The sequence below is a fragment of the Nomascus leucogenys genome, chromosome 22a, assembly GCF_006542625.1.
Source record: "Nomascus leucogenys isolate Asia chromosome 22a, Asia_NLE_v1, whole genome shotgun sequence".
NCBI classification, from domain to species: domain Eukaryota; kingdom Metazoa; phylum Chordata; class Mammalia; order Primates; family Hylobatidae; genus Nomascus; species Nomascus leucogenys.
The window spans coordinates 67,756,441-67,775,746 of record NC_044402.1 but is presented as its reverse complement, the minus strand read 5'-3'; the positions used below and the strand labels follow the sequence as shown (position 1 = coordinate 67,775,746).

Genomic DNA, 19,306 nt, shown 5'->3' with positions numbered 1-19,306 from the left:
TGTCTTGGGCCATACGTAAAATACACTAACACTAACGATAGCTGATGAGCTAAAAAAATCACAAAATAAACTCACAATATTTTAAGAAAGTTTATGAATTTACGTTGGGCTACATTCAAAGCCGTCCTTGGCAGCATGCAACCTGTGGGCAGAGGGTTGGAAAAGCTTGATTTAGATCTCTTTTGCCATCCTCCCCCCCACCAAAACACTCTCTAGTCTCCACCTTCTCAATATAGTTACATTGTTATTAGTTTGGTTATATCAAAATCATTTCACGTTATTGAGATTGTTTATATTCTATTAACAGCTGAGCTAGGTTGTATGCATTGTTTGTTTTCTTTTCTGTGCAGCTTTTTGTTTCTGTTAGATGTTGTGTTTTCTTTTTATTGCTTGAATATATGTGGGAGTGGTGAACTGTGTAACTGACCTCATAAAGATTTACTAGGGCTAAAGGTAATTTTCAAGGCTTTTATTGGCTGTAGAAATGGTCGGGGAGACAAAAGTCCTAAAAATCCCCAATTCCCCTTAACTGTCTTCACAATCTTTGGCAAGTCACTTTACCTCTCTGAGCCCCATGCCCTCATCTCTGTACTAGGTCTGCCTTGACACTTTGGTTTGCAGGGTTTAGGACCAGATGAAAGTGCCTTGTAAACTGAAAAATACCACAGTACATAGCATATCACATTATTATACTTTCTGATAAATGGTTACAAAACTATCTGAAATGGAAGTTTACATTTCATTTCTGATTAACTTTCAATGTTAAGTGATAGAACCTAAAAAGCAAAAGCAAACATAAAATTCAACTGGAAAATTTGAAACAGAAATGGTTTTTTTATCTAGGAAATTTGCACTAATAACTTTTTCCCACCCTCTCCCCACCAGTAACTTTTTGACAAGAAAACGAACGCGGCCTATTAATTTATCTAAATCTATTTCATAAAATTTTCTTACTTCAATCCGCGTTATTGGAAATGCCATGTGAATAATGCTGTTTTATGAAAACAGAAACCATATTTTACGGTCAAGGTACAACTGACACAATTTCTAACAAAACCTACTCTTCTGCATTTATGGAGCACTGTCTTTGAATCAAATCACATGGAAATAAATCTTCTTTTCATTTAATTGAAGACAAAAGGGAGCAGTAGTGAAGCCACTGAGACATTCTTGTTTTATTCCCAGACCCCTAAATCAGAAAACCCAGTCGAATACTGAGCATAATTTCTTCATTGACATTTGTCTCTAAATGTCAAGTTGTTTTGGAAATTTTTTCTTGATTTGATGATTCCTTGCCTTATTCATTTGAGAAAAACTGAGTTAGCATGATGTCGTTGGAGGAATCTCCAGTAGGAGAAAATGCATAATGGCCTGAAGGGGGAAAAAAAGGAAATAATTATTGTTACTCTGTTGAAATCAAGCATGAGACCAAAAGGAAAATTAGCCTGTAGATTATTTTACAACTAGGAACAGTTTTAAAAAGATTCCAGGGAAAGACAAAAAAACTGTGGTTGGTGGAGAGAAATAGCATTTCACCGACACCCCAGAAGCTTGCATTTGTCAAGCGTCACTTATTTCAGAAATATCATGTTTTTCAAATATTGCTGGGAAATGGCATAAAGTAGATTGAGATCACAATATGTTATTGCTGGAAGAATCTTAGTAATCTCTTAGCTTTTTATTTTATAGATGAGGAAAAAATGCCCCCAAAAGGTAGAGACTTGTAAAAAGCACTCAAGCTGACTGGTGACAACAACAACAGAACCCAAGGGTCCAGGACAAGCACATTCTCCAGACACTTGTACTTTATCTGGAATTTGAATAATTTCAATGGGAATATAAAATGAGTTTCCTACATTAATGATGACATTGACATAACTGAATGTGAAATGGGACTTGAACTCTTAAGTATGATTTCAACTTAACTTGTAAGGCAATGTCTCCTCCTCCACTTCCATGTTCCAACCTTCTCTCTCCTCCAAGAATGCTGTGACTACTTGCAATGTTTAAACACTGGTCTTGCAGTTGCTGAAGAGCACAGACTTTAGTAACTGCCAATCAATGAACATAGGGCCAATGCATGTCACAGGTGGAGGAGACAGTGCTCTTTCACTCTTAGCAAGTGTGGCCCCTTCCTGCCCAGGGGCATTTTAGGGAGGAGGACATGTGCAACATCAGGGCACAAGCACCTGGCCGCATGCCCACTGCTCAGCAGCTGGCACAAAGGGGTGATTCTCCAGTAAGGACATAAGTGGTGTTTGTCTAACCACATTCCTTCCCCTCAAGACCTCAATGATCAATGCCACAGATTTATATACTGTCAAACTGGGGAAACAGAGATAATTTGTGATGACATTACATAAAGATACTCTCTGGGTCTCCATGAGCATCAAGTCGCCTACATTGTTGTGTCAGCCCTGAGCACAGTCCGGATGAACTCTGAAAACATGGCTGGCTGACAATCCCACACTTCTCACATGAGTTTCTTACATGTTGCCATTGAATTTTATTCATATGATATACTCATATTCTCTTTTCACACCTTTTATAACCTTTGGTTTTATTGTAACTCACCTTTGTTTTGCAGTGGGTTGAAAGGCTTTGAGAATTTGGGTTTGGCAGATAAATCTGATGAGTTTTGCTGCACAAAAGAAAAATAGGTCGTTTGGACATTAATAGCATTCTTTTACTGTTGGTCTGCATTTCCTGACTTCCTGGTGTCATCAACGATTCTTTATTCCATTTTCACGGGTGCTATTCTCTTTTAAAGAATTTGGAATGGTTACTTTTTCACTCTTTCTTCTGCTTTAATCTATTTAAAATGCCTAAAAATTTATTTTCAAGTGAATGCTGTGTTCCTGTATATTTTTATAACTTCTAACAACAAACTAGAAAACAGTTTTAAAGGCGGCATTATCCCTTTTCATGTCTATGCTTACATTTCTTTGGATCACATTTGTTACTAGAAGAGAAACCTATGGAGGAAAATGGAGGAAAAACACTGCTCCTATTAAAAAAGTTTCCCCATAAAGCTTTGCTTTACTCTTGCTCATCTTAGCTCTCAAACCTACTTGTGAATGACGCTTTGGTCATTGCTGCAGAGTTCAATAATTTAAAAGCTGAATTATCAAATAAAATAAAATATTTGAAACACAAAGCATGTACTTATCAGGAAAGATAAAAGTGTTTACATACATTATATATTTTTCTACTCATTATTTCATCATTCATTTGTCCATTAATTTACCATCTCATATTGAATGTCTTTGTGTGCCAGATGCTGTTCTGGCACTGGGAATATTGGAAGGAAAAAGTTCCATTCCTTGCTGCAGTCTATGCCACAAGGAAACCAAACCAAGGTGGGAAAAACATGTTCTTATTATATTCAGTAGATAGAACAGTGATAGTTTTTCAATTTTCACTGGTATTAAGGCACACTGAGCTCTGAAAAAAAAAAGCTACAAAAATAAGAATTAAAAAGATTTGAAACTTTCAAAGCAAAATAATTAATTTTCTAGAATTCAGGGCTCAGCAAACATTTAATGCTATAACCCTTTTAAAAAAAATCACAAGGTCAGGGATCATGGCACTTAAAATTGCATCCTGTACCTTTTGGAGATAGAAATTTTAGGTTGTAACATACTCAACATACTTCCTTGTGGTCTGGGAAGAAGTAGCCTCTTCAGGTGTGTGAAGTTGTGTGGGTCGAAGCACTTGGCCAAATAACAGGCCGTGAGTTACTGGAACTCAGATGTAGGTCTGTAAATCTGTTCTTTGTGGAGGGGGGTCCATTGAGGCCACCAGAGTCTGTGTCTTGGAGAAGAGTTACAGAGAACATGCCTAAGGACAATGGAGGGTCAAGACAGGGGCCTGAGCATGGAGAAGATTTGGGGTCCATACAAAGTGCTGTGGCTTGAAGGATGGTCCTTGCTGAGACTATTGCTGGCTCTTCTTTCATTCCCTTCAGTCAACTATCATAGTCTCACTGCTCTGTTCAGGATCCCTACTTTACTCCTCCTTTAGCTATCTCTCAGAGGATAGCCTTGTCCACTACTTAAGAAAAACAAACAAACAAAAAAAGTATCAAGGTTCGAACTCTCAACATCATGACACTGTAAACAAAAATAAAATTCTAAGCCCCGCAACCAACTGAATGGATCCCCCTCTCAGCCAAGGAGATTTCAAAGAAACCTGAAAAACTAGTTGAGGTTATGATGGGAAGTGGGGGTCAGACATGCTTCATTGTACCCTTGTCCCTTTGGAGCTCAGACACAAAACTGAGATCTTAAGACTGATAGAACAGATTCTTTGTAGCAATAAGATACCAAATTCCAACCAAACTCTAGCATAGCATCATACGACAGATAGGTCCTGAAAGAAATCAAAGTATTTTACCACAAAATATATTTCTTGGACATATTTTGAAATGGCCCTGCAAGGCTGTCTCTTGTGGAAGAAATTTATATTCTGTAGAAAATTCCCTTCACTTTCCAGATCTTTTTCTGATCCTGAAGAGATTAGCTGAGAGTCTATATCCTTTAAAAGCACTTTGGGAGGCCGAGGCGGGCGGATCATGAGGTCAGGAGATCGAGACCACGGTGAAACCCCGTCTCTACTAAAAATACAAAAAATTAGCCGGGCGTGGTGGCGGGCGCCTGTAGTCCCAGCTACTTGGAGAGGCTGAGGCAGGAGAATGGCGTGAACCCGGGAGGCGGAGCTTGCAGTGCGCCGAGATTGTGCCACTGCACTCCAGCGTGGGAGACAGAGCGAGACTCTGTCTCAAAAAAAAAAAAAAAAAAGGTCTGAATAGAAAACATTTGCATCTCTTGCATCAAAGGGCTTCGTGTACATAAAAAGAACCAAAGGGCTTCGTGTACATAAAAAGAACCTTGGTCTACACAACCCCTTAGCTTAACCCAGAAACTCCTTTCTATTGATTCCAGGTCTTTAGACAATAATGTAACTCTTTCAGCCAATTGCCAGTGAGAAAATCTTTGAATCCATCTATGACGTGGAAGCCCTCCTGCCCCTACTTTGAGTTGTCCCATCTTTCCAGACTGAACCAAGATATACCTCACATGTACTGACTGATGTTTATGTCTCCCTAAAATGTATAAAATCAAGCTGTAATCCAACCATCTTTGGCACACATTCTCAGAACCTCCTGAGGCTGTGTCATGGCTCATGATCCTTAACCCTGGCAAATAAACTTCTAAATTGATTGAGACCTGTCTCAGATACTTTTTCACTTAGAATCCCAATTTATACATGTTGCTCCTCCTGCATCAGTGTGGTACTTTCTGTGTCAAGCTAAGGAGCTAATCCCTCCATCTTGGGTCCAACCAATCCCTCTGTCTTCCCAGGAGTCCTCTTCTGCCCATTATCCTCTCTCTCTCTCTCTCTCATTTGTTTTCAGAGTCTCTTCACTGGCTCACTCCTCCCAACATACGAACTTGTCACATCCTGGCAACTTCAACTCTAGCCTGTCACTGCCGTGCTGGGTCTACGTCTGGTTACCACTCTCGCTGATTTTGCTCACCAGCGAGTTTCTCGGCAGGAATATTCATCAAGTGTGATCTCTTTCTCACCTTCTCATCATCTGTCATTTGGTGTCCTTGGGGTCCTGCTTTTTCATTCAAACTCTCTAAGAAAATTATAAATGCCCATATTTTCTTCTTGAAAAAAATGTATATTTATTTTAAAACAAATGAGCCACCTAACCAGCAACAAAATCTCATTTTTGTCACCTAATTTGGAAATGAAATTGGGGAGAAGGTACAAATACAGACACTGCCTTCTCAGAAGTGTCAGTGCTTGATGTTAGAAACAGAGAGAAACCATTAGGCATTCTTGCTTTTGCTCTTGTTTTATTTTACTTGGGAGTATTTTTCCTTCTTTGGTTTTCAAAAGAGAAAAATTTTGACTTTCTGCTTTGCAGGGTGGGGAGTGTCCCATCTCATTATATTCACTAAAGGTTTTATCTTTGATGTAGTCACATGTGCTGTAATTTTCTCCTTTTCCTAAGTGTAGATAATGACTCATTAGTTTCACAAATTCTGGTTCGAGTGATTTTTAGTTCTTCCAGACATAAAATCTAAATCCCAGAATGTGAGAACTTCTGCTTTGAATAACTAGTCTAACGTTTATTTTCTACAGTTGAGAAAATTGAAACTTAGAGACGAAGTGACTTTCCTAAGATCACACAGCCAACTGGTCACGGAGTCAAAAATACAAGGGCAGGACTGGTCCACCTGCTCATGGGCCAGTGCTCCGTCATTCACAGCAGTGCTGTCTGCTGAAAAATGCAGACCAAGGAAGATTTTTTAATGCCAGAGGAAAATTTCCTTATTGATTTTTATTTCAAAAAGTTATATTGTCACTTGTAAAAATCTCTAAATACCCATATAGATTTGGATGCAGTTAAGTCAGTTGACTTTTATAAAATACAGAAATTCTCTGCTTTAGAACTCCTTCTGAAAGGCCCTCAGTGCCTTGCTGAAAAACAAAAGTCTAAATAACATTGAAAACACAAAATATGTGTTCAAGTACTTTTGTTTCTAAATATACTATCCTCATATGGATTATACTTTTATGGCAAAGAATGAAACAGAAATCCTCCCTTTCCTTAAAAACTTGTGAGTTTGTAGACTTAAGAGCTAAGATTGCAAGTAACAGAATCAGTGATACCAGCCTAAAAAAAGAAAATTATTAATACATAATACTTTTATATATTAGAAGTTAACCAAATTTAAAGACAAGAATTTAACCAAGATCTCTCCTTTTATCTGTCTAGAGAAGGAAAAATGGTTTACAGAAGGTTCGGAAAGTCAGATGAAGAAAAGGGCCTTGCTAGTTCTAAATATTGACAAGCAAGTCAGACTAAAGTAAATGCCATTGTTCAAAAGTATTCACTCACAAGCACCCACAGACTTCCATACTTGAGCATCCTTGTAAGTTTCCATGACTTCACAGTCATTCATTTAATCACTCATTCACTCAACAACTCTTTACTATCACTCATGTGCCAGGCTCCATGTCAGATACCAGGAATATAATGGTGAAAGAAATTCAAGGGGTTTACACAAAAGTTGGCTTGCAGCAAGACTGTATAAAGAGAAGAATGCAAAACTGGAACTTCATGTGTTGGATTCATGGCAGTAGGAGATAATTACCTTTTCTGTTTTCTTCCAAGAACTTAAGGCAGACAACTTGTTGAACAGAAGTTGTCGCAGCTATAAGGGCAACAAAGAAATATTGAGGAGATACACATAGAATCATACACAGACAAATCAAGAACAGCTGCAGGTTGAAATGGTTATTTAATAGTATTATTTCCTAGAAGCAGTTAGTAGACCATGAATGGATGTCTGGTAGAAAGATTATTTTCTTCATCTCTTTACCTATAAACAAAACTAGAATTCAACAAAGAACAATAGTACCAAATGCCATACTCATTCCAATTTTAGACATTAGTAGTTGGCAATAATTGCTAAATTGAAGTGTATCTTTGAGGTGAAGAGTTTCCTAGCCACAAGAATGGTAAGACAAGGCAATTATTTAGTACAATTACGAACAGCAAATTGCTTCTTTGTAGATAGGCGTTTGTTCATGTGCAAAATTGTTCCTATAATCCAACAATTTTGCTAATTATAAAAAAATTTTTATTTTATTATTAAAACAAAGACTATACATCTATTAGCTTACGGCCTTCACCTCTCCCAACAGAATTGTTTAATGCTTGGGTTTATGAAACAAGTATATTTAAATTTTTTTTCTATTATCTTTCATCTAAACTCACTGTTTTTCACTGGAAATTTTATTTAATGTGAGAGGCTATTTATTTATTTATTTTTCTTCAACAGCATACTTTACTTTTTAAAATATTTTTATTTCCATAGGTTATTGGGGAACAAGTGGTGTTTGGTTACGTGAGTACGTTCTTTAGTGGTGATTTGTGAGATTCTGATGCACCTATCACCTGAGCAGTGTATACTGCACCCAATTTGTAGTCTTTTATCCCTCGCCCCCTTCCCACCATTTTCCCCTGAGACCCCAAATTCCATTGTGTCATTTTTATGTCTTTGCATCCTCAAAGCCTACCACCCACTTATAAGTGAAAATATGCAATGCTTGGTTTTCCATTCCTGAGTTACTTCACTTAGAATAATAGTCTCTGAGAGGCTATTAACACTTACTGTTTAAAACTCTACAAGTATAGAAGTAGATATATCTTTCGGCATATTCTAAATAAATGGGTAGGCTAATTGAAAGAACAAAAGAGAATTCACCTCTTAGCAAAGCAATTTTGCTGTGGAATTATTACCATACCATAATTTAAATTAGAAAAGTTAAAGGTAAAAAGAATTCCCCTTTTTTCCGACAACGTTTACATTACATGTTTGATTCGTTCTGCAAGCTTTATCAGCAGTGACTGTCTAGTTCCTTTGTTTTCTGACTGAGCCTGACTTCTCTAAAAGCGCAGAATTTTATTACAAAAGTACCCATAGTGCAACCTCTTATTATATGAATAAAGGCCTCAGAACAAAGGGAAGGGGGCCTAAGATGTCTGGGCTAGGGGTTAATGAGAGAAATAAATGCACATACCTTACTGTCCAAGAGTATTCCAAAGCATAAGATAAAAAATCCCTTTAAAAAAAAAGGAATAAATCACATGTATTGTATTTTTCTTTTCCAAAAAAGAAAGCATTTATAGGTAACACTATTCAATCACCCCACATTGAAACTGTTTTCTTGTCTGTATCCCTAAGAGACTGTAGTCTCCTTGAAAGCAAGAACACCGTGTGGCCTCCACAAGTGCATGGCACTATGCAAAGTACTCAAAAAATTTTTTTGTTGATGTCTAAATAAGCAAATGACCAAGTGAATGAAGTTTTGCATGTGGAGCTTCATTCTCCCCTATCGTACCATCCCAACCCAAAACAAATAGCATCCTTTTTTGTCCATATCTTAGTCTTTCTTTAGACCAGGCATTTAATGTCTAAGTGTCTATGATGGCAGCAGGCACAGAGATCCAATCCTATGGCCAAGTGGAGGGATTTGACCTATATCAGCAGCCTTTCCTTCCAGTGCAGGTCTTGGGGAACCCTTGGTAAATGTTTCGGTGGACCTTGAATTCCTTCTCTCAGGCATAGCTCCTTCAGTTGGTACTTGTTCAGACAGTGTATCACCATGAGACTGTACTCCTGCTCCCCAACAGGAGCGCCCTAAACTTGTCACTGCTAGGGGCATGCTCTATGATTGCCGTCCATACTAGCACCTGACTATTCACCGGTTGCTGAATAGATGGAGAACCAACTTTTAGGAAACACCTATTGAGCATTTGTTATGTGCCAGACAATGTGACAAGTGCTAAATTATCTCATTTAACCCTCACATTTATTTGATGATGTAAGCATTACTATCTCTATTTAAAAGGCGAGAGAATTGAGAGACAGAGAGATTAAGCAAGGTGCTAGAGGTCACACAGTTTGTAAAGTGATGTATTTGAGCCCAGACCTATTTAACTCTAGAGTTCAAATGTTTAACCACCACTTCCCTGAGTCATTGTCTCAGGTGGTCCAGCAAAACCTTCACTGAACTGAGATTGAAGGCTCTCGTCCAGATTCATCAAAACCTAATCATTGCTTTGTCCACCTCCTCTCTGAACACTCTCTGACTGTGCCAAGTAAAAACCCATTCTTTGTAGGAGGGATTAGCAAACTTTTCCTGTGATCAGCCAGGTGGTAAGTACTTTAGGCTTTGCGGGCTATATGGTTTCTTTTGCAACTACTCAACTCCGCCATTGCAGTGAAAGCAGCCATAGACCATATGTACATAAATAAGCATGGCTGTATTCCAATAAAACTTTATTTACAAAAACAGGCTACTGGTTGCATTTTGCTAGCCCCTTCTCTATTGCACCCTAGGAAATTCCTTTGCACCATTCCGAGTCAACAAGTACTTATGATGTATTTCCCTTTCTCTGTTTAATTTTTTCCCAGAGTTCTGCATAAGAGAAACAGAACTGAGTCAGCAGCAAGAGAGATTGTTTGCCAGAAGAACTCTGATAGATTTAAAGCCCTGTAATGGGTTACTAAAGAAATCCAATATTCTGCTTCAGTACGATAGTAACTAAGTAAGAAAAAGATTTTTTTCTGTTTATTGTTTCCATGCAGTTTTTTCTGATGGTCTTGCTGGAGGCAGGGAGATGAGATAATCTCCAGAGTGGTTTTACCTGCCTGAGTTCTCTACTTATTCCAATCACTTGACACTACAATAGGTTATTGTTATTGTTCTCACCTGGAATGCATTGAGTAAAGCAAAAATAACATGCCATGCCGGATTCTGGCTGTCCACTATTGTTCCTATTCCAAAGCCCCAGGTGAGCCCTAGCAAAGGGGTCAGAATGAGGAGGCTCTTCCCCACGCGGACGATGGTGGCCTTGTCATCCCGACTCAGTCTTTCCCCAACAGTTGGCCTCCAGAGCTTTGTGAGAACTAGCAGCACCACAACGAAGTTCACAGCCACAATAGCCAGTGCAGGGACAACAAAAGCCAGGAGTGGTTTGCTTCCATTGGACCAGTTAAGCCAACACACATCTTTCCTTTTGTAAGTATTGCTAGGTTGCGTGACAGCAATGGTAATGACAGATATAATGAGAGGGCACCCATAACCCAGGCAGAATCCAACAGCCATCATCAAATGCTGGGCCACGTGATGGAACACAAGGATGATCCGGTAAGCCAGCAGGGTGCCAAGCATGAGCATCCAGAAGAACAAAGAGAGGTAGAAGAAGTGTGTAAAGAACACAGCAGCTGTGCAGACTCCAGAAGGGTTCACTGTGGTGTCCACTGTGGCACCAACAATAAACCAGACATCAGCAATCAGGAGGGACAGGGCTATGTTCACCATGCAAATACAACGTGTGCGAGAAGTTTGGCTTTTTTTAATCTGCTTCCAAAACAGAGCCTCGATGATCAGGCATAAGATGAGACTTCCAATGGAGATACCCAGTCCCACATAGGTGATCCATTTTACAACGGGGAAGATCGTAGGGGGGACAAAAGGTGACATCAACATGGAGAAGGAGGTCAAGTGAGTACATCGGCACATGACGGTGTCTTGAGTTTCATTCACTAGGTGGCAGCCTGCATCGTTCCACTGCAAATGACTGAAATCCCAAAACACACAATGAGGCTGGCTCAGGTTTGACTCTATCTTGGAAAAAATTAGGAAAACTTCATTTATGGAATAGTTTTGAATAACCGTGGATATCACAGGTCCATTGACCTGAGCATTTCCATTTTTGGAAATGGGTAGAACGTTCCCCAGAGTCAATGAGGCCATGCTGATAATAGTTTCTGGAAGGGATCTCTGGAATTGGTCTGACCCAATTAACACACGGCCTCTGATGGGAATAGATGTATTTTGGGGAAACATCTCAATCTGATAGCTGTAACCCCTTTTGAGTTGGCTTTTGGTCACTGGAATCCCTTTCCAGTTAATGAATTTCTGAGGAAAATTCAGAGGAAGGGCTGTCGGAGGCACCAGAGTGCTGATGTTTTCCAATGTCTCTAGTAACCGTGAGCTGGCATACTTTTCTTCCTGCAGTAAGACTGTCCAGTTGGTTACTGAGGCTGAATTAAGGATATTGTCAGCTATACTGATGACATCCTGAAACACAAGGATGAGAATCAGTTTGTGTTTTTGAGTAAACAGATAAGAGGACCAGCAGTGGATAGTCATCAGCATTAAGAATAGGAAAAATGCCCAGAGAATTGGCTCAGTCACGAACCACATTAAAACTCATCAATCAAATGTAGCTCAGTTCCTCTATACAGTAGAAGCTTTGGGCAAAATCTTGGGTCAGCAGAATCATGTAAGTCCCAGGGTGATCACCCCAGAGCATTTGTAAATGCACTGGGGCTTCAGGACGAATGAGAAAGCATCCTGCAATTTCAGCTGCACATGTGATGTGCATTTCCTCCTCTCTGGGATGTTAAAAATGACTACACTGCTATTCAGGCTGAGGCTCAAAGATGCAGACACTACTTTGTACTGCTTTCCCATATTATGTTTGTTTTGCTAACACCAGAAGTTCAAAACGCACATAAGAGATGCTCAAATTCTTAGGTTTCTTGTTTACTACAGTTTTTATGTTTCTTGTTTCCTATTACATAAAGCAAAACAATTTTTAAAGCCTGGACCCAAGCATTGAATTGTCATGGGTTTTAAGGGTCAGTCTTAGTCTGAGATTCATTTTCCAAGCAATTCCTTGGAAGCCGTTACTTCTTCCCACAGAACCCCTTCTCTTGCTTATGGGTCTGGCTCCCAGACATTCTGCTGCAAGCATCTGTCACTCCACCTGAGTCTTACCCTGACCCAGCCCTCTCTGCCTTCTAGTCCGGAATCCCATGATGTTCTACTTCTACTTCAGTTGGTCTCTTGTAAACAACATGTGGTCAGGTTTTTAAAAAAACAAATTGGAGTATCTTTTCTTTAACTCAGGGAGTTTAACTTACTGATATTTAGTGTCACTTCTGAAACAACTTTAATCATATATAGTTAAGTATTATTGTGTGATTATTTAACATAATGTTATTTGACATTAATATAATCCAATTTTGTAAAACATTATATCCTTTAACATATAAAATGTATACACCCAAAATGTTTGGAAGGATATTTATTGAAAAAATATTTATTGAGCACATGCTCTAGATCACTTGTCATTTTTCTAGGTACTGAGGTGATACCTAAAATGTAAGCAGTGTCTATTTTAAAGTGACCAGGCTACAGATAATTTATTTTTCTTTTTTGCTTATTTGCACTTCCTATAGTGACTAAGTATCATTTATGTAATTCGTAAGTTAATCTTTAAATGTCCAAATTAAACAATATTCAGTTGAGAGAAGGTGTTACGATGGGAGTTCTTAAAATATACACTGTTCAAGTCTGAGCTTGCAGCCACAGGAAAGAAAAATTATAGATTGCAAACACATTGAAAAGTCGGTGCCTATGTCACATAGTGCAAAAGCTCACCCCCTCCTCTAAGCCAGGTGCTGCCCAGGTAACCTGCATAAGAACGGCTCTGTCTTCCTTTGAACTCACACTATTGATCCCGAGTTCCTTGTATACCTCAGAGGAAGCAGTAAAGTTCACCTAAGGATGCTTACATGACTTTCTGTCTTTTCCAATAGTTCCCCATCTTTAAGGCTTTGTCATTCCTCCTACAGGATCAAGCATTTAAAGTGAGCCCTTCAAGCACAGGCAGACCATACCTCCATTGTTGAATTGGACACCCTGAAATGGCTGGCCAGTGACAGAGATGAAATATTGCTCAGAATCGACACCACGGAAGCCAGATTCCCCGCTGTGGTTGATGGGTTTTGCCGAATGATGACGGAAAGATTTTGCACCAAGGATGACACAGCTGCCTCAGTGGCATTGCCTACAATCATACTGAAATTCTAGAAGCAAAAATCGTTAAGTTCTAGAAAACAATGACATGCTGTGTTTCATCAAATTTAAATCAGATGTCTTGGCCATATAGAACTAACATTTGTATGGTGTGTTCTAATGTAGGATAATTACATAACAATAGTAACAAAGGCTGTTATTCAGTGATTTCTATATTTTAGACATTGCACTAGATGCTTAACCAGGGATTCATTGAATTCTTTCAAAGTCCTTTGAGGGAGGTACCTTTATTATTTTCATTCATTGAATTCTTTCAATATCCTTTGAGGGAGGTACCATTATTATTTTCATTTTGTAGCTAAGGAAACTGAAACTTGCAAAGATTTACTAAAAATCATTTTCATATAAATTATTATCTTAATTATACAGAAACTCATGTTCAATGAGATTTAATGACCTTCCAAAGAGCACTCAGCTGGAAATGTTAGGGTAGGTCTACCAGTACTAATCCTGTTATGTTCACCACGCTACACTGAGAATGTGTTGTAAGATGGGAAGAGAGAGAAACATACATGGAGATGTGACTACTGGGCTTGTGCCAGCCCCCGTTTTGTCACAAGATTTGGGTTTTTTTTTGTTTTTTTTTTTCAAGATGGAGTCTTGCTCTGTCAGCCAGGCTGGAGTGCAGTGGCGCAATCTCAGCTCACTGCAACCTCTGCCTCCCGGGTTCAAGAGATTCTCCTGCCTCTGCCTCCCAAGTAGCTGGGATTACAGGCACGCACCACCAAGCCCAGCTAATTTTTTTTTGTATTCTTAGAAGAAACGGGGTTTCACCATGTTGGCCAGGCTGGTCTTGAACTCTTGACCTCGTGATCCGCCCGCCTCGGCCTCCCAAAGTGCTAGGATTACAGGCATAAGCCACTGCGCCTGGCCCTAGATTTGGAATTTTACTTCTTTCTTGAGGCTCCCATCTACTTTTACTATACCAGGCTAACTTGGAAAGCAGCAAAGGAAGGCAGTCCCCTTCCACTCACCGTAAGTCCACTCAGGAGCCCAAGCGCCCGCCATTTTCCTTCTTGCTCTTCTCAACTGACAATGCTGTTTTCTGTTCAAGCCACCTGGGATCTGCCTGGAGCGAACTAGTCTCAACTATTGCTCATGTCCAGAATTGAGGCAATGAAGGCAAGAGCAAGAAGAGATCCCAGAATCCAGCTAATCTAATTCCCTTCCCCAGTTTACAGATGAGGAAACTGAGATCCAGAAAGGGAGAAGTAAACATTTCACAGTCCTCTGATGAATACTATTCTGGGGTTTTCTACTGCAGCAGCAGCAGCAAGGTCTCTGGCTGGAATAGAAGTTCTGCTCAATATGGAAATCTACTTGCTGAATGGTATCTGTGAACTGGTCTTGGGGTCCATCTTTTCTGTGACTTGAGTTCTTCTGATTCCTAGATATTTATTTCCTTCTTTCTATCTTCCTTGTCTTAATACTTGAACCTTCCTAAGAAAGCATCATGTGGAGGGCATAGCACCTGATATGGTTTGGCTCTGTGTCCCCACCCAAATCTTATGTCGAGTTATAATTCCCAATGTTGGAGGTGGGGCCTGGAGGGAGATGATTGGATCATGGAAGTGGTTTATCACACCATCCCCCAAGTGCTGTCTCATGATACAGTTCTCACAAGATCTGGTTGTTTAAAAGTGTGTATCATCTCCCCCATTCTCTCTCTCTCTCTCTCTCCTGTCACCATATGAGGATGTGCTTACTTCCCTTTCGCCTCCCACCATGACTGTAAGTTTCCTCAGCTCCCCCCCCGCCATATGCCTTCTGTATATCCTGCATAACTGTGGGTCAAACCTCTTTTCTTTATAAACTACCCAGTCTCAGATAGTTCTTTATAACAATGTGACAACAGACTAATATAGCACTGGACAGGGAAGTGACCATGCTTCTAATTCAAAACTATTGCTACCAGAGGAACTATTGGCCCCTTGGTCTTTTGTTTTCTGATCTGTAAAATGAGGTTGGTAAACCAGATGGCCCCTAAGGTCCATTGCAGTTCAGTCATTTTATATGGTTCACCTTTGTCTGACCCACTCCTTGCCCTAATGTCTGGTATAGATATATCCTTACTTGTACTAAGCCTGCTGGCTTATGACTCACACCTTCACTCTTCTCTTTAATTCCCAGGTCTTCTGGACTTCTGAGACCAGCTTCATTGCTGCTCTACCATCCATCATAGACCTCCTCAGCATTGATACACCCCTCCACAACACCTCTGCCTGACAAAACTATCAACTCTGTCTTTGAGCTGCGACCTAGACTCTGCTGCCCAGACGCTACCACTCATGCACGACTCCACGGGTTCACCAGGGTCTGATGTCATCCTTGCTCTTTGCATACTGGCCAATGATGCACGTAGGTATACTTACCCTCCACCTAGCCATGCTCACTTGGATATTGCCACTCTGAAACTCAAAACCAGGGCAAGTCTACAAAGTGAAAAAGCCTCACCTTCTTCAGTTCTTCAAGCTGAGAGAGCACACAAGTCTCCCTGATGACCCGCCACCCAGAGGACTCACACCTGGCTGTGATGTTTCCCCTGTAGCCACTGCTGCAGGGCAGGGTATATTCATCATCCTTGGACCCAAATCCAAAGACAATGTTGTTACACTGGGCTGGAAACAAAAGAAAACAACGAAGAAAAATGATCCTAGAATATCCTGGCACTCTATATAAACCATGTAGTCATGTTTAAATGTTTTAGAACTCATTTTTGGAGATGAAATCCAGGCAAAATTCAGAAGTAAGAGAAGTTTGTCTTTGATGCCCAGCTTCATCCCTCTCAACATTCCTTACTCATTCCTGATGCCTTACCCTCCCTGAGGCTGACTCTTCCTTCCAGGTGTCTGATCTGTGCCAACAATATCACTTTTAATGGGCTATTAACTAGTAAGTATTAGATTATAATAAGGAAAGATGTGATTACTCTCAGGAAATCTTTTTACTCTTTAAAGGAACATTAGAAAGCCAGACAATTTTCCAGACACTATAGAATAAAGCAGTAATGTTATGGTTAAAAGATGGGCAATTGCTATTTGTGGGCAGCACTTCCTACCTGTGCCCCTTTAAGCATTTCTCACATTGCAACCAGTTGCTACTCTTGCCGCTGGCCTTTAGTAATGCATTCTTACCATGATTAGAACTAGGAGATGGAGACATTAACTGGAAGATCCACAAGGGCTATGATTTTTTTTTTTTTTTTGAGATGGGGTTTCGCTTTTGTTGCCCAGGGTGGAGTGCAGTGGTGCGATCTTTGCTCACTGCAACCTCTACCTCCCAGGCTCAAGTGATTCTCCTGCCTCAGCCTCCCTAGTACCTGGGAGTACAGGTGCCCACCACCATGTCTGGCTATTTATTTATTTATTTATTTACTTTTGTGACCGAGTCTCACTCTGTCACCCAGGCTGGAGTTAAGTGGAGTGATCTCAGCTCACTGCAACCTCCACCTCCCGGGTTCAAGCGATTTCCCTGCCTTGGCCTCTCGAGTAGCTGGGATTACAGGTGAGTGCCACCACACCTGGCTAATTTTTTTTTTTTTTTTTAGTAGAGGCAGGATTTCACCATGTTGGCCAGGCTGGTCTCAAACTTCTGATCTCAGGCAATCTGCCCTCCTTGGCCTCCCAAAGTTTTGGGATTACAGGCTTTAGCCACTGCATCGGGCCTGGCTAATTTTTGTATTTTTAGTAGAATCGGGGTTTCACCATGTTGGCCAGGCTGATCTTGAACTCTTGACCTCAAGTGATCTGCCCACTCTGGCCTCCCAAAGTGCTAGGATTACAGACGTGAGCCACCGCACCCAGCCAGGGCTAAGATTTTTGTTTGTTTTCACCATTGCTGCATTTTAAGTGTCTAGACACTTTGGACTCTCAGTAAATATTTATAGAACAAATGTTGTTGAAAGAGAGTGGTACAAATTTTGGTAGGAAAGGCGAAAGATTGAATGTAAAAGAAAAAAATATCTGAAGAAAAACAGTTTGTGTGTGTGTGCGTGTCTGTCTGTCTGTCTTTATATGTGTTAAAGACATGATTTCTTGGATTGTGACTTAGGAATATTGTCAGCCTCAGGGCTCTTTCAACGTGTATGCCAGTCAACTATTGCTGAGCCCTTTCCATCACAACCTGCAGTGAAGTCAGTTCTCCACGCTGTTTACACTAAGAGGTACAGATCAGATTTCCAATTAGCAAGAATTTGAAATAGTCGGTTGAAGTTAAGTTTCATCATGGTGCTGGGGAGAAACAGCTGCCTGTTTGTACTGAAAGGCAGTTAGAGAACAATTCTTTATAGAAATGTCTCAAATCTACTTCCTGAGGACACAAATGAACTACTAATTAAAGGACTCTCTTAACCTAAGCAGAGGATGGGAATCCAGCATTACCTTTTCTGAACACTCTGAAAGAGCTGTCTTCTAACGAAAACAGCTTGTGAAGGGCTGTCTTAGCCTTCTCGGCAACCTGTTCAATGGCTGACAGCAGTTCAGATGCACTGCTGGAACCAACAACTTCATACCCAGCAACGATGCTTCCATTCCTACAGTGATTATGGGGAAAGAGAAATGAGATTCATTACTTGTTCATTCATTCACTCAGGGCCTGTGCTGTGGCATTGGGTCCATAGGAATAAAGCAAACAGAGCTTACATTCTAGTGGATAAGGCAAGGCAAATAAAAAAATAAGTATCCACCAAAAATACATATATATATGATATATATATATATATATATAAATACATCTGTATATATACAAATATAATTATGGGGCCCCACATTAAATAAAGCTAGTTATGGAAGGCTTTTTTGTGCTGAGGGTCTTTGAAGCTAAGGCCTGAGGCCAGCTATGCAAAGAACATTGGTGTGGAATGTCAGCACATGTAAAGGTCCTGAGGCAGGAAAATGCCTGTGAATTTGACAAGGTTAAATACTAGGATAATTGAAATTCAACAGCAAGGGAGCAATAGCAGGAGATGATCTTGGAGTGGTACCAGGAGCCAGATCTCACAGGACATTACAGTTGGGATTTCATTCTTTAGTAAAAAGTTTTCTTCTTTATTAAAAGGCAGTGGCATCATAAGATTTATCTTTTTAAGACCATAAGGGCTGCTGTGTAGAAAACAGATGGAAGGGAAGCAAGCAAGGAACAGGGAACCCAGTTAGGAAAGAGCTGGTGGTGGCTTGAACTAGTTGGGTAGCTCTGCATGTGGTCAAATTCAGGTTTTATTTGGAGCCAGAGCCATAGAACTTACTAATGGAGAAGATTTGGGGTGTGAAAGAAAGAAATCAGTCAATAATAACTCCAAGGAATGGAAAAGCAAGTTTTTATATATTCTTACAATGGAGTACTACTGGACTACAAGAAGGAAGGAACCACTGATAGAAAAATGGGGATGAATCTCAATGATATTATGCTGAGTGAAAGATGCCAAACACTCAAAAAAAAAACTGGATTATTCTATTTATGTGAAGTTCTGGAATAGACTAAACTAACCTGTGGTGATAGAAATCAGACAAATGGTTGCTTCTGGTGTGACGGGATGGCATGGAAAGAGGCTGGAAAGCAACACGAGAACTTTTGGGGTTATGGGAATGTTCTATCTTGATAGGAAGGGATTGCACAAGCGTTTGTCAAAGCTGATAGAGTTGTACACAAAATTTGAGCACATAACGGTGTGCAAGTTATACCTCAATAAAATAAATTATAGCACAGGATGGCTCCAAGGATTGGGTCTCTGCAAGTGGAAGAACAGCATTGCTGTAATAGAAATAGGGAAGACAGTGGAAAAAATAAGTTGCAGGTTAGGAAGGGGAGAGTCAGAGGATTCCCAGTTTGG

General features: G+C 40.1%; 1 protein-coding gene across 2 annotated transcripts in view; it reads right to left on the bottom strand.

The window, feature by feature from the left end:
* Positions 1-1,186: 1,186 nt before the first annotated feature.
* Positions 1,187-19,306, bottom strand: part of ADGRF1 (adhesion G protein-coupled receptor F1) — a 42,183-nt gene continuing 24,063 nt past the window's right edge. Inside the window, exons 6-13 of one of the 2 annotated variants that reach the window (XM_030802803.1) lie at positions 17,859-18,010; positions 15,934-16,097; positions 13,281-13,469; positions 10,300-11,673; positions 8,605-8,646; positions 7,173-7,232; positions 2,575-2,641; positions 1,187-1,371 (exon numbers count right to left, since the gene is read on the bottom strand). In XM_030802803.1, the coding sequence (XP_030658663.1) occupies positions 1,298-1,371; positions 2,575-2,641; positions 7,173-7,232; positions 8,605-8,646; positions 10,300-11,673; positions 13,281-13,469; positions 15,934-16,097; positions 17,859-18,010 (2,122 nt within the window). In that variant the 3' untranslated portion in view covers positions 1,187-1,297. The remainder of the gene's footprint in view (positions 1,372-2,574; positions 2,642-7,172; positions 7,233-8,604; positions 8,647-10,299; positions 11,674-13,280; positions 13,470-15,933; positions 16,098-17,858; positions 18,011-19,306) is intronic. The other variant, XM_030802802.1, reaches the window with a different exon arrangement.